Below are 15,642 nucleotides of genomic sequence, written 5' to 3' on the forward strand. Positions count from 1 at the left end.
TTCACCTTCGGGCAGAAGGCACACACTTGACAGTGGCAAACATTGCTTCCTGGGTGCTTTGTCACAGGTACATTTGTGGAACCGTGGGCTTTGTGGTATAGAGACTGCCTTACCCACCCTTCTCCTTCTGCGGGAGCTTGGGAGCCAGAGGCAGTGCTGGCCTTAGAGAGCGGCAGCCGTAAACCCAGCCCTAAATGTTGAGGATTTACTGCCCATTAGAATGTCCACTAACTTCATAATGTGCATCTCGTTAGTATTATATGTGTAACTCATGTGAATGGTATCAATATAAGAAATAATATTTTTTGTTTACTCTTAGGGGAAAGTCTGGGCAACATAGCCAGACCCTGTCTCTACAAACAAAACAAAAGAAAAGAAAACAAGCCAGGCATGACAGTGGTCCTAGCTACTTGGGAGGCTGAGGTGGGAGGATCGCTCGAGCCCAGGAAGTCGAGGCTGCAGTGAGCCATAATCACACGACTGCACTCTAGCCTGGGCAACAGAGCAAGACACTGTCTCAAGAAAAAGGGGGTGGGGTGGGGGACCAGTTAATAGCTCACAAGACAGTGGAATTAACTGTGGATTCATTTAACCTGACGTCTTTTCCCCAGCGGGTGCAGGACCGAGGGGTGATGCCCATCTGCCAGCATTTCTAACAGGGCAGGTACAGGGAGAGGGGAAGCTGGTTCGAAGCGATGTCAAGAGTGGGGAACACAAAAAACCAAAAACGAATGAGTTTGCAGGCTAAGGGCTTAGCACGAGTGTGCTGGACAGGGGCCGGCTGCTCCTTGAACCCACTACGGGCACTTCAGTCCATCCTCAGCTGTTTTTTGCACGCAGTCTTTGTTTTTTATTTTTCTTTCTTTTTTTATTTTTATTATGAGACAGTCTTATTTATTTATTTATTTATTTAATTTTTGGAAACAGTCTCATTCTGTTGCCCAGGCTGGAGAGCAGTGGTGCAATCTCAGCTCACTGCAACCTCTGCCTCCTAGGTTCAAGCACTTCTCCAGTAATAACTGGGAGTACAAGCGTGCGCCACCACACCCCGCTAATTTTTGTATTTTTAGTAAAGACAAGGTTTTGCCTCGATGGCCAGGCTGGTCTCGAACTCCTGGCCTCAAGTGATCCTCCCGCCTCGGCCTCCCAAAGTGTTGGGATTACAAACTTAAGCCACTGCGCCCGACCTGCACGCGCTCTTTGCAAGAAGTCGAGGAGACGCTAAGTGTGGGCAGGGGCGAGCTGGCGCGGGGTCGCCGGGTGCACAGCTCCCCCGGGGCCGAGCAACACGGCGGGCGGACTACAATTCCCGGCACGCCCCGCGCCGCTCCGCCTCTAATCCCAGACGGCCGCGCGGGGTACCGCCTAAGAGGGCGTGCGCTCCCGACATGCCCCGCGGCGCGCCATTAACCGCCAGATTTGAGTCGCCGGACTGTTTGGCAGAGGTGGCGGCGGCGGCATGGGTGCCCCGACGTTGCCCCCTGCCTGGCAGCCCTTTCTCAAGGACCACCGCATCTCTACATTCAAGAACTGGCCCTTCTTGGAGGGCTGCGCCTGCACCCCGGAGCGGGTGAGACTGCCGGGACTCTCGGGGTCCCTCAGGCCCGCCTTGCCCTGTGCCTAGCGGGGCCACTGTGACTGGGCCCCGGGGGTACGAGCCGCCCTCCCCTCCCCGTCCTGTCCCCAGCGAGGCCGCTGTGACTGGGCCCCGGGGGTACGAGCCGCCCTCCCCTCCCCGTCCTGTCCCCAGCGAGGCCGCTGTGACTGGGCCCCGGGGGTACGAGCCGCCCTCCCCTCCCCGTCCTGTCCCCAGCGAGGCCGCTGTGACTGGGCCCCGGGGGTACGAGCCGCCCTCCCCTCCCCGTCCTGTCCCCAGCGAGGCCACTGGGACTGGGCACCGCGGGTCCGGGCCGCCCTCCTCTCCCCGTCCTGTCCCCAGCGAGGCCGCTGTGACTGAGCCCCGGGGGTACGAGCCGCCCTCCCCTCCCCGTCCTGTCCCCAGCGAGGCCACTGGGACTGGGCCCCGCGGTCCGGGCCGCCCTCCTCTCCCCGTCCTGTCCCCAGCGAGACCACTGGGACTGGGCCCCGCGGGTCCGGGCCGCCCTCCCCTCCCCGTCCTGTCCCCAGCGAGACCACTGGGACTGGGCCCCGCGGTCCGGGCCGCCCTCCTCTCCCCGTCCTGTCCCCAGCGAGACCACTGGGACTGGGCCCCGCGGGTCCGGGCCGCCCTCCCCTCCCCGTCCTGTCCCCAGCGAGACCACTGGGACTGGGCCCCGCGGTCCGGGCCGCCCTCCCCTCCCCGTCCTGTCCCCAGCGAGACCACTGGGACTGGGCCCCGCGGTCCGGGCCGCCCTCCCCTCCCCGCCCTGTCCCCATCAAGGCCTCTGTGGCTGGGCCTCTGGGTTCCAGGCTGCCGTGTCCACTCACGAGCTGTGCTGTCCCTTGCAGATGGCCGAGGCGGGCTTCATCCACTGCCCGACTGAGAACGAGCCGGACTTGGCCCAGTGTTTCTTCTGCTTCAAGGAGCTGGAAGGCTGGGAGCCAGATGACGACCCCATGTAAGTCCCCTCTGGCCAGTCTCGATGGGCTTTAGCTGTCAGATTTGAAATATGAAGACGCTTAATAGTGGGAGTTTTGCTTTCCAGCCTCACTGTTTCTTAAACAGCCATTGTGAACAGATACCTCTCTAAATGCTGGTGCCTTGGTGTTGCTTACAGCCTAATTAAATGTCATTTGACCAAAATGCCCTTAGGGTGGATGTGAAAGTCTCATTCACTTAAGATGCCTGATGCCTTTCAGGTTCAACAGAATACATTAGAAGACCCTGCTGCTGTGAGCTCCCAGGAATGTCCAAGCACTTCCCTTGAGATTTTTTTTAAAAAAACAGTTTAATTGAAATATAACCCACAGAACACAAAAATTACCCTTTGAAAGGGTAGTTTTTCACATTTTGGGAGGCTGAGGCCAGCAGATCACCTGAGATCAGGAGTTTGAGACCAGCCTGGCCAACATGGTGAAACCCTATCTCTACTAAAAATACAAAAATTAGCCGGGCATGGTAACATGCACCTGTAATTCTAGCCACTCTGGAGGCTGAGGCAGGAGAATTGCTTGAACCTGTGAGGCGGAGGTTGCAGTGAGCCGGAATAGCACGACTGCACTCCAGCTTGGGCGACAGAGCGAGACTCCGTCTTAAACATTTAAAAAAAAAAAAAAAGTGTACACTTCAGTGTTGTTTTGGATTTTGTTCTTCAAGATGCCTAGTTAATTAAAATGAAGTTCTGTGCTTGAATGATATTTGTTTTCTACGCTGTCATGCCATATTCTTTTCTCACCTTTTTTTTTCTGTCAGAATCAGTTGCTTCCACAACTTTAATTTTTTCCCCTAGAGAATCACCCCAGTTGTTTTTCTTCCTGATCAGAAGAGTGTAGCTGTTTTTTTCTTATTATATTCACTATGGTGGTTATACTGCATCCCCGTGATCACTGGGAAAATGTCAGTGGTATTCTTTTTTTTTTTTTTTTTTTGAGACGGAGTTTCGCTCTTATTACCCAGGCTGGAGTGCAATGGCGCGATCTCGGCTCACCGCAACCTCCGCCTCCTGGGCTCAGGCAATTCTCCTGCCTCAGCCTCCTGAGTAGCTGGGATTACAGGCACGTGCCACCATGCCCAGCTAATGTTTTGTATTTTTAGTTGAGACGGGGTTTCACCATGTTGACCAGGATGGTCTTGATCTCTTGACCTTGTGATCCACCCACCTCGGCCTCCCAAAGTGCTGGGATTACAGGCTTGAGCCACCGCACCCGGCCCCAGTGGTATTCTTGAAAATGAATGTGTTATCACATTTTCAGATTAGAGCTAACTACTGGCTGTCCTTTCGTACTTTGTGTGGCCATGTTTTCATTGTAATACCGCTCTGGTAACGGCAATAATCAGTTATGCAGGGAGACAAGCAGCAAATGAGAATCTGAGCTAGAGGGGTCCCTTGGAGAACCCTGGTGGATAATACCCTTATTTGCTGTTAATCCTTACAGTGGATTTCATAACAATTCCAGTGAAATGAAATTACTTCAAACAGTTCCTTGAGAATGTTAGAGGGATTTGACACGTGATTCTTTTGGACTTACACCGTATAACACTTTCTCACCTAATTGCTAAAGAAGTCCAGGTAAAATGGATATGTTAGCCACATGGACGTAGGGAGAGAGGTCCACAGTGAGGGAGAAGCTGCTAAGAGGGGCCGTACGGGAATGTGGCTTGGACACAGCACTGATTCCATCAACTTCAGACTTGATGTTTTGCTCCTGAGGCAGAGCAGGGTGTTCCGGGGGAGGGCGGGAAGGTGACCTATGAGGAGTGGACTGCCGCCTTCATTCCTTCAGCTGCCTTTCCGCTGTTGTTCTGATTTTTCTAGAGAGGAACATAAAAAGCATTCATCTGGTTGCGCTTTCCTTTCTGTCAAGAAGCAGTTTGAAGAATTAACCCTCGGTGAATTTCTGAAACTGGACAGAGAAAGAGCCAAGAACAAAATTGTATGTATTGGGAATAAGAGCTGTTCAAACCCTGTTCAATGTCTTTAGCGCTAAACTAGTCCAGGGACCCCTGTTTTTCCTCAGGAAGCTTTTTTTTTTTGTTTTTTTTTTTAAACAGTTTCACTCTGTTGGCCAGGTTAGAGTGGAATGGCTTCATCTTGGCTCACTGCAACCTCTACCTCCTGGGTTCAAGAGATTCTCCTGCCTCAGCCTCCTAAGTAGCCAGGATTACAGGCACACACCACCACACCTGGCTAATTTTTGTGTTTTTGGTGGAGACGGGGTTTTGCTGTATTGGCCAGGCTGGTCTTGAACTCCTGACCTCAGGTGATCTGCCCACCGTGGCCTCCTAGAGTGCCAATATTATAGGCATGAGCCACCACGCCCGGCCTGGGCATCATATAGTCTTATTTGCTAAGTCTGGCAGCCCTACACAGAATAAGTGTAGCAAAGCTCTGGGTGGAGAGTCAGGAGATGTCAATTCTCTGCCACTTGCAGACTTAGTGAATTTAAGCCAGTTGTCATACTTTCCTTACTAAATAGAGGTTAGACACCCCCCCAATCCAATGGTTTCTGAGGTCCCTTTTCAGCTTGAAAATTGTGTTCCTTTTTAGAGATAGGTGTAAAATAATTCTGTCCAATATAATGGCTTTTTTTTTTTTTTTTTTTGAGATGGAGTCTCTCCCTGTCACCCAGGCTGGAGGGCAATGGTATGATCTCAGCTCACTGCAACCTCCACCTCCCGGGTTCAAGTGATTCTCCTGCCTCAGCCTCCTGAGTAGCTGGGATTACAGGTGTGTGTCACCATGCCTGGCTAATTTTTTGTATCTTTAGTAGATATGGAGTTTCACCACGTTGGCCAGGCTGGTCTCAAACTCCTGACCTCATGATCCACCCACCTCAGCCTCCCAAAGCGCTGGGATCAGGGCATGAGCCACTGTGCCTGACCATCGTGGTTTGTTTTTGTTTTGTTTTAAGACAGTTTCACTCATTCACCCAGGCTGGAGTGCTATGGTGCGATCTAGGCTCACTGGAACCTCTGTCTCCCAGGTTCAAGTGATTCCATGCCTCAGGCTCTCAAGTAGCTGGGATTACAGGTGTATACCACCAGGCCTAGCTAATTTTGGTATTTTTAGTAGAGATGGGGTTTTGCCATGTTGGCCAGGCTGGTCTCAAACTCCTGGCCTCAGCAGATCTGCCTGCCTTGGCCTCCCAACGTGCTGGGATTACAGGTGTGAACCACCATGACTGGCCTCAATATAGTGGCTTTTAATATTACATTTTGTCAGAAAGAGGGAAGCCGTCAGTGGTAGGTGCAGCGGGCTGTGGGAGAGCTTGTCACCTGGTTAAGGTTGTGGGAACTGCAGCGTGGGAACTGGAAAATGGGCTGGGGAGCATCTTTTTCTGGGTCAGAGGTCAGCCAACTCTTCTGTAATGTACCATAGACCATCTCTTAGCCTTCGTGGGTCAGAGTCTCTGCTGCATATTGTGTTTTTGTTGTAGCTTTTCACAACATTTTAGAAACATAAAAAGCATTCCTAGCCTGTATGCTGGACAATAAAAGGCAATGATGGGCTGGATGGATTTGGCCAGCAGGCCCTTGTTTGCCAAACCCTGTTGTAGATGAGGAGTAGCTTGTGTGCCCGGAACCTGCATGAGCGCGGGGGAGGAGCAGTGGATGTGGCGTTGTGAGCTGGAAGCCAGGTTCCAGAGCACTGAGAAAGCCAGGGTTGTTGCCGTTGCAAACAGAGCAGCTGAAATCTGACACAGGCCAGTTCCAGAAAGCCCTGAAGCGCTGGTGGGTGCTGGGGGTGCTCCATTCCGGGGTTACATTACAGGGATGAAGATGTGGTCTGGTAGGGGAAAGTCAAGTCACCTTTTGGAAGATGTGACTAACAAAAGCAGGCTTTGGGATGTATGAGCCGAAGGGGCAGGAGGCGGAAGTAGAGGCCTCATCCCCTGCGGGAGACCCCCCTTGTCTCCATCTCCTGTGCACTGCAGTCAGACCCAGCCAGACTGGAATGAGGGAAGACATCCCAGCCTTCGAGAAAGGCGGGGAGATTTTTAAAAACTGTCTGGCTTTTATTTTGAACTGTTTTTTGTTCTCGCCTATTTGGAATGCAGAATACTTTTAAATTATGGATTTGTTTTTATTACTTTGTTTAATTGTTGAACAATACAATTTTTTTTTTTTTTGACATAGGCTCTTACTCTGTCACCCAGGCTGAGTGCAGTGGTGCGATCTTGGCTCACCGCAGCCTCTACCTCCTGGGCTCAAATGATCACAACTCGGCCTCCCCAGTAGTTAGGACCACAGGCCTGTGTGTTGCACTATACAAACCCTGAAGACAAGGAGAGATGCTGTTGCTGGTGATGCTGGGGATTCCCAAGCTCCCAGATTTGACAGCAGGACTCCCCTGTCGGCCGCCTTGCCAGCGTGCCGGGAGGGCGCTGCTGTGGAGGCTGAGGTCTGGCCACCCCGGGCTATGTGCTGGGCACTGATTCTTGTTTTGCTGCTGCCTTGCTGCTTCAGCTTTTGAATCAATGCAACATTAGAACCAATGTGAAAATCCACCAGTTTAGGGAATAAATTTGATGTGGAAATAAACAGAGCAACTTAGTTCTTCATCAGAGTTTTCTTTGTGAATACTTGTGATGGGGACAAAACGACGCACTAGAAGGAGCGGTGAGGTGTAGACCTGGGTGGCAGGAGTTTTTGTTTGTTTTCAGAGACAGGGTCTTGCTCTGTTGCCCAGGCTGGAATACAATGGTGCAGTCACAGCTCACTATAGCCTCAATCTCCTGGAATCAAGCGATCCTCCTGCCTCAGCCTCCCCAGTAGCTGGGACGACAGTCCCATGCCACCATGCCTGGCTTTTTTTTTTTTTGAGACAGAGTTTCACCCTTGTCACCCTTGCTGGAGTGCCATGGTGCATTCATGGCTCACCGCAACCTCCGCCTTTCAAGTTCAAGTGATTGTCCTGCCTCAGCCTCCCAAGTAGCTGGGATTAAGACGCCTGCCACCACAGTTGGCTAATTTTTTTTTGTATTTTTAATAGAGATGGGGTTTCACCATGTTGGCCAGGCTGGTCTTACACTCTTGGCCTCGGGTGATCTGCCTGCCTCAGCCTCCCAAAGTGCTGAAATTACAAGCATGAGCCACCGTGCCTGGCCCAATTAATTTTTTTGTAGAGGCTGGGCGCGGTGGCTCAAGCTTGTAATCCCAGCACTTTGGGAGGCCGAGGCGGGTGGATCACGAGGTCAAGAGATCGAGACCATCCTGGTCAACAAGGTGAAACCCCGTCTCTACTAAAAATACAAAAAATTAGCTGGGCATGGTGGCGCGTGCCTGTGATCCCAGCTACTCAGGAGGCTGAGGCAGGAGAATTGCCTGAACCCAGGAGGCAGAGGTTGCGGTGAGCCGAGATTGTGCCATTGCACTCCAGCCTGGGTAACAAGAGCGAAACTCCGCCTCAAAAAAAAAAAAAATTTTTTTGTAGAGACAGGGGTCTTGCTATATTGGCCAGGGTTGTCTTGTATTCCTGGGCTCAACTGATTCTCCTGCTTTGGCCTCCAAAAGTGCTGGGGTTATAGGCATGAGCCACCACATCCAGCTGTAAGTTTTGTCAGTGAGTTTTGTTTTTTCTTTTCTTTTTTCTTTTTTTCGAGATGGAGTCTCGTTCTGTCACGCTGGAGTGCAGTGGCACAATCTTGGCTCACTGCAACCTCCGCCTCCTGGGTTCAAGCAATTCTCCCACCTCAGCCTCCCAGGTAGCTGGGATTACAGGTGCATGCTACCACACCTAGCTAATTTTTTGTATTTTTAGTAGAGACAGGGTTTTGCCATATTGGCCAGGCTGGTCTCAAACTCCTGACCTCAGGTGATCCACCTTCCTTGGCTTCCCAAAGTGCCGGGATTACAGGTGTGAGCCACCGTGCCTGTCCTGTTTTATTTTTCAATAGTGAGAGTTCTTGTGTTTGCTTCGCCCCTCCCTTTATTGGAAAAAAGTATAAAATGGAGATATTGGCCTCCACATTGGGGTGGTTAAAATTACAGCATGTATGCGAAGGAGCTTAATTTTAGGCTTTTTTGAAAGAGAAGAAGAAACTGAATAATCTGTGTGTGTGTGTGTGTGTGTGTGTGTGTATTTAAAGCCATGGTTATCTTTCCATACTAGGAGAGGTGAGGCTCCCAGGACTGCAGAGATGTCTGTTAGAGTCCATTGCAAGGTGCACTGTTGGGCCAGATGTGCTGGCTTGTGCCTGAATCCCAGCACTGTGGGAGGCCAAGGCAGGAGGATTGTTTGAGCCCAGGAGTTTTTAGGCCAGCCTGGGCAATGTGGCCAGACCTCATCTCTTTATAAAATACACAAATTAGCCAGGCATGGTGCCAGGTGCCTGTAGTGTCAACTACTCAGGAGGCTCAGGTGGGAGGATCGCTTAAGCCCTGGGGGTCAAAGCTGCAATGAGCCATGATCTTGCCAACGAATTCCAGCCTGGGCGACAGAGTGAGACCCTGTCTCTAAAACAAAACACAAAGTACACTGTTTTATTTTTTTCTTATCAATTTATTATTTTAAAATTAAATTTTCTTTTCAGAAGATACAAATAAGACTTATACATGAGGTAAAACATAGGTTATGTTAAGATATATAAAGTATATATTGAGTCGGGCTCAGTGGCGTGTGCCTGTGGTCCCAGCTACTCAGGAGGCTGAGGCTGGAGGATCTCTTTTTTTTTCTTTTTTTGAGACGGAGTTTTGCTCTTGTTACCCAGGCTGGAGTGCAGTGGCGCGATCTCGGCTTACCGCAGCCTCCACCTCCTGGGTTCAGGCAATTCTCCTGCCTCAGCCTCCTGAGTAGCTGGGATTACAGGCACGCGCCACCATGCCCAGCTTATGTTTTGTATTTTTAGTAGAGACGGGGTTTCACCGTGTTGACCAGGAAGGTCTCAATCTCTTGACCTCGTTATCTACCTGCCTCAGGCTTCCAAAGTGCTAGGATTACAGGCTTGAGCCACCACGACCGGCTTTTTTTTTTTTTTGAGACGGAGTCTCACTCTATCACCCAGGCTGGAGTGCAACGGCGCGATCTCAGCTCACTGCAACCTCTGCCTCCCAGGTTCAAACGATTCCCCTGCCTCAGCCTCCTGAGTAGCTGGGATTACAGGCATGTGCCACCGCCCCCAGCTAATTTTTGTACTTTTAGTAGAGACGGGATTTCAACATTTTGGCCAGGCTGGTCTCGAACTCCTGACCTTGTGATCCACCCGCCTCGGCCTCCCAAAGTGCTGGGATTACAGGTGTGAGCCACCGCGCCCAGCCTGGAAGATCTCTTGAGCCCGGGAGTTCTGGGCTGTAGTGCGCTATGCTGATCAGGTGTCTGCACTAAGTTTGGCATCAATATGGTGACCTCCTGGGAGCAGGGTACCACCAGATTGCCTAAGGAGGGGTGAATTGGCCCACATCGGAAATGGAGCAGGTCAAAACTCCCTTGCTTATCGTAGTGGGATTGTGCCTGTGAATAGCCACTGCATTCTAGCCTGGACAACCTAGTGAGACCCTGTCTCTTAAAAATAAAAAAAAAGAAAAAATTGAAGTACATATTGAAAGATAATTTTTCAAGTTAGCTTCTATCAGAAAACAAATTTAATCCAATAGCGGTCTTTGTTTTTTAAGGTAGCAGAGGAGTTAGGATGAATAAAAAATGTGATAGGGAAGAGGGTCTCTGGATTTGCTAATGTGATTGTCATTTGCCCCTTAGGAAAGAGCTCTGTTAGCAGAATGAAAAAGTTGGAAGCCAGATGCAGGGAGGGACTGGAAGCAAAAATAGTTTCTGTTTGAGGAAGATCCTGATGTTTACCAGGGTCTGTTTAACCGGACATGAAGAAGGCTTTGGACTCTAGTAGTTTCAGGACAAGGTATGTCGGTGGTTAAGAGCAGAGCTCTACAGACTAGCTGGGGAACCCTGAGTGGCTGCTTCCGCTGGACCTTGGTTTCCTCATCTCTGTGATAGAGGCATGGGAGCACCCACCGCAGGACCACTGCGAACATAAATCAGTTAATGGGCAAAGCAGGTAGAATGGTGCTGGGTACATACCAAGCCCTCCATCGGTGTTTTCTGTTATTCGATGATTCATGAGGCAGCTTAAACTAGAAGGTGTTGAGTTGAATCAGGATGTTCATCCCATGTAGCTGGGAGTCTGCCCTAGCCAGTGCCCAGCTTATTCAGGTGCTCAGTCAGTGTTCCCTGATTGTTTGTTCCTTTGTCATCTTATCTACAGGATATGAATGGGAAGCTCTGGTTTCAGTGTCATGTGTCTGTTCTTTATTTCCAGGCAAAGGAAACCAACAATAAGAAGAAAGAATTTGAAGAAACTGCGAAGAAAGTACGCCATGCCATCGAGCAGCTGGCTGCCATGGAGTGAGGCCTCTGGCCGGAGCTACCTGGTCCCAGAGTGGCTGCACCACTTCCAGGGTTTGTTCCCTGTTGCCACCAACCTTCCTGTGGGACCCTTAGCAATGCTGTAGGAAAGGAGGTCAACATTTTCAAATCAGATACTTCAACTATACTCTTGTTTTATCTTGAAAGTGGCACCAGAGGTGCTTCTACCTGTGCAGCTGGTGCTGCTTATAACAATGACTGCTTCTCTCTCTCTCTCTCTCTCTCTCTCGCTCGCTTGCTCTCTCGCTCTCTGTCTCTCTCTCTCTCTCTTTTTTTTTTTTTTTTTTTTTAAGAGACGGAGTTTCACCATGTTGGTCAGGCTGGTCTTGAACTCTTGACTTCAGGTGATCCGCCCGCCTCGGCCTCCCAGGGTGCTGGGATTACAGACGTGAGCCACCACGCCCAGCTGATTTTTGCTTTCTTGATTCCTGGACTTACCAGGTGAGAAGTGGGGGAGGAAGAAGGCGGCGTCTCTTTTGCTAGAGCTGATGGCTTTGTTTGCGTGGGCAGAGCCTTGGCAGTGAATGTATCTGGACCTCATGCTGTGGACTGGCTGTCACTCAGTCCTGAGTGTGGACTTGGCAGATGCCTGTTGAATCTGAGCTGCAGGTTCCTCAACTGCTACGTCTGTGCTGCCTCAGCGGCCTTTTTTTTTTTTTTGGTAGAAGCATGACTTGTGTATAATGAGGAGGGGAATGGAGACAGAGCCCCAGCTCCTCTGCAGTTTCTCGACGTGGTTTTCTTCTTTTGTTTGAATTCCTAATTCACAGAATAGCACAAACTGCAATTAGAACTCAGCACAAAGCCATTGTAAGTGATTGGGGAAATCCAGGTGAACTTCAGGTGGATGTGGAGACAGAATAAGGTGACAGGAAGCCTCTAGCAGAAACTCCTTCAGGCAGCTGCTGTGTGATTAGACAGGCCCAGCGAGCCTCAGGGCGTACGCTGGCTGTTCTCCTTGAGAAAAAGGCAGTGGCCTGAATCCTTTGTAAATGACTTGGCTCGGTGCTGCGGGGGACTGGCTGGGCAGCTGCAGGCTGTGTGTCTGTCAGTCCAACCTGTACATCTGTCATGTTCTCCACGTGGGGGAAGGATGTACCCTGCCCAGGTCCCTGCTTTCTTCGGAGGCAGCAGCTCCAGCAGGGCTGAAGCCTGGCATAAGTTGATGGATTTGATTTCCCCTCCTCCCTATGGTAGAGCTGCAGGGTGGATTGTTACAGCTTCGTTGGAAACCTCTGGAGGTCCTCTCGGCTGTTCCTGAGAAATAAAAAGCGTGTGATTTCAAACACTGCTGCAGACCCTACTGGGTTTTTAAAATTTTGTCGGTTTTTCATTGTGGTCTCTAGCCTGCCAACAGCCATCTCCTCAGACAGCCCCAGTGAGGATGAGCGTCCTGGAAAAGACGCAGTTGGCCCTGGGTGCTCACCAGAGCCACGAACCCCAGACCTGTTTGTATCACCCGGGCTCCTTCTAGGTAGGAACAGCTGTGAAAATGCACCTCAGACTCACTTATTTCTGCCACATATGAGTCAGGGCCTGAGAGAATATTTTTCCCTCTGAACTTAGAGAATATCACAGTGGTTTGTGTTGGCAGAAAACGCACTCCAGCCTCTGTACTCACCTAGGCTGCTTATTTTTGATATTTGTGCCGGTCTGTAAATGGATAATAACTGTTGCTTAGAAATTGGCTTTGTGGAGAAACTGGAAAATAATGGTTTTATCTTCACCTCCTTTGCACACCAGGGGGTGATGTGGACCTCAGCTTCTGCCAGCGCCGGCCTGTGCTATGGGCAGGGCTCAGCTGGATCCCCCACTCTCAGCCGGTCTGCCACGGCTTTTCCTTAAAGGCCATTCTTAAAACTGGACCCTCTTGGCTGCCAGCACCTGAAAGCTTCATCGATATCTGTTAATAAAGCCATAGGCCCTCATCTAACGGCAACTGCCTAGGCTTTCCTTCAGATATGTGTCCATGTGTCCATAATTCAGGTTCTTTAAGTCGCAGTGGAGTCTGGGAAGGGTTGTGAGTGGAGGGTCCGGGGCTGTCGATGAGGTTCCAATGGCAGGTTAGAACCCTTCGGGCCACCCGCCACCCTGGAAAGCAGAGACGGCCCTGCCCACTGCCCAGAAGAGACCAGCAAGCCAAATTGGAACCCCATGGCAGGCTGCTGCCATGCGGAAGGAATAACTCACGATTGCCAGTAAAAGTCTAATGTGGTTTTATCTATTTTTTTTTTTTTTTTTTTTTTTTGGAGACAAGGCCTTGCCCTCCCAGGCTGGAGTGCAGTGGCATGATCATAGCTCACTGCAACCTCAAATTCTTGGGTTCAAGCAAACCTCCCACCTCAGCCTTCCAAGAAGCTGGGACTACAGGCGCACGCCATCACACCTGGCTAATTGAAAACAATTTTTTTATACAGATGGGATCTCACTTTGTTGCCCAGACTGGTCTCAAACTCCTGGCCTGAAGTGATCATCCTGCTTCAGCATCCAAATTGTTGATATTACAGGCATGAGCCACTGCACCTGGCCTAGCTGCCATTTTTTTAAATGCAGAATGTAGATTTTTTAGAGGTGAAATAACTTGTCCAAGACAATAGAACAAGTAAGTTTTAGGGTTGGGATTTGAATCCAGGCAATCTGGCCCCAGAGCTGGGCCCTCACTGCTGAAAGACACTGCCAGCTTGGGGGTGTGGCTGTGCCCGGCTATCTTTAAAGCACCCCGTTCCATTTTCAGACAGCTTTGTCCAAAAGGCTGCCATATGGAGCTGACACCTCCCCAAGGCTTCCGTAGATCCTCACTGTACATTTTAACCTTTTATTTTGAAATGCAAGTTCGCAGGGAGTTGTAAGGCTAGTACAGGGGGTCCCGCATACCATTCCCCTCCTTTTCCCCATTGTAAGGACTACGCTGTGTTCACTTTCAACACCCACGGCCTGTGTGGAGAGGAGGAGTTGTGCAGCCCAGCTTGCCCCAAGCCCGTCTTGCCACCACGAAGGGTTTCCTGACTCAGATGAATCTACCTCAACAAAGCCAAGGACCAGCTAAGCTGCAGATTTTCTCCACTGGGCTTGGCTTACGTTATTTGCACAGTTTTCAGCTGGATGGGACCAAACGGGGCCTTGACTTCCAGAATGTCCACATTATTCCCAAAGGGGTGACATCTATTTGTTCACTCAAGTATTTGTGAGTGTACCTGCTGTGTGCCAGGTGCCAGGTCCTGAATCGAAGCCGGAACAACTCTTGGCAGTGAGCTCCCAGGGGTCTGGTTTTCTGAACTGTGGGAAGACAGGTCAGCAGATAGCCATGCACATCTGCACATGTGTGGCTGGTGTGTGCAGGAGTACCGAGAAGACGGTGAGCTCCACCCTGGATGCCACAGGAAAGGGCGTTCCTGCACAGCTGTCGGTCCTGGCACATGTAGCAGGCTGCAAGCGGGGCCAGGAAGATGCACAGGCCGGAGGGGACAGAAGCGCACGTCCCGGGCACTGCAGGTGTGCTCTGCAGTGGGTCGCACAGGCTGGTTCCGGGGAGATGTCAGCGAGGCCCTGCAGCCTAGGGCACTGCCTGCTTGTCTCCCAGAAAGACATTCAGTCACTCAAAGCCAGTGCAGGTCCCAGCTTTGTCCGGGGAGGAACTTTCACTCTAGAAAACACGAAGTCATTTCCCTTTGAGGAAGTTATTCCTCCAGGTTATCATTTCCAGCCATCACCCAGGACGCGGAGAAGGTGCTGCAGTGCCCAAAGCACGGCTGTCCGAGAAGCTTGTCCCTTAGAAACCCCATGTGGGCTGGGAGGTGCCTGTCTGCCTCCCTGAGAGCAGAACCCTGTCCCCTTCGGGCTGCCAGACTGGCTAGGCAGGTGCTGGGGAAGTCTGGGTGGCCGTGCGGAGCCCCTCATAGGCCTTGGAGTTGAGACCTCCTAGCTCTTCGGCTGCCTCCCAATCATGGTCACATCTCATGATACCAATGTCCACGAGAAATGAAAAAGTACGTGATTCCAACCTGTGGCCTGACCCACCTAAGAGGCCTTAGAATGCTGGGTTTTGACTGGAACAGTGGCTTTGAGTCTACTGAGGGGATTCGCTTCCTAATGTCCCGAGTGAATGAATTAACCTGTTGGGCAGGGAAACTTAGGTTCATTTTCTGTGGGGGGACATTTGCCAAATGCAGTGAAATCAGTTGACACTGAGCTACTCTGACAGTGACTCAGCCTCAGCTCCAGCTGCTTCCCCAGCCCTGTGGTGGAGGTGGCAGATGATGTCATCAGCCTGGAGCAGAGGGCTCTGCCCACTGGCATCACAAGGGCCAGACCTGCTGGTCCTTCAGCTGCTGGCTCCAAGTAGTTAAATAGGAGTTTGAAAGAAGAGACCCAGGGCTGGGTGCAGTGGCTTATGCTTGTAATCCCAGCACTTTAGGAGGCCGAGGTGGGTGATCAGTTGAGGTCAGGATTCAAGACCAGCCTGGCCAACATGGTGAAACTCTGCCTCTACTAAAAATATATTAAAAAAAAAAAAAAGCCGGGAGTGGTGGTGGGTGCCCGTAGTCCCAGCTATTTGGGAGGCTGAGGTAGGAGAATTGCTTGAACCTGGGAGGCAGAGGTTACAATGAGCCAAGATCAGCCACTGCACTCCAGCCTGGGCAACAGAGCCAGACTCTGTCTAAGTAAA

The 15,642-nt window shown here is 51.0% G+C and overlaps 1 protein-coding gene across 2 annotated transcripts; it reads left to right on the forward strand.

The window, feature by feature from the left end:
* Positions 1-1,383: 1,383 nt before the first annotated feature.
* BIRC5 (baculoviral IAP repeat containing 5) lies at positions 1,384-12,262 on the forward strand. Of its 2 annotated transcripts, XM_039476473.2 has the most exons (4): positions 1,387-1,570; positions 2,449-2,558; positions 4,416-4,533; positions 10,870-11,057. In XM_039476473.2, the coding sequence occupies exons 1-4, from the start codon at positions 1,460-1,462 to the stop codon at positions 10,957-10,959; spliced, it is 429 nt and encodes a 142-aa protein (XP_039332407.1). In that variant the 5' UTR covers positions 1,387-1,459; the 3' UTR covers positions 10,960-11,057. The 2 variants fall into 2 exon arrangements, with proteins under 2 accessions (XP_039332409.1, XP_039332407.1); XM_039476475.2 differs by lacking the exon at positions 4,416-4,533 and having other exon boundaries at positions 1,384-1,570; positions 10,870-12,262.
* Positions 12,263-15,642: the final 3,380 nt, after the last annotated feature.

The sequence above is a fragment of the Saimiri boliviensis genome, chromosome 17 (assembly GCF_048565385.1).
Source record: "Saimiri boliviensis isolate mSaiBol1 chromosome 17, mSaiBol1.pri, whole genome shotgun sequence".
Taxonomy (NCBI): domain Eukaryota; kingdom Metazoa; phylum Chordata; class Mammalia; order Primates; family Cebidae; genus Saimiri; species Saimiri boliviensis.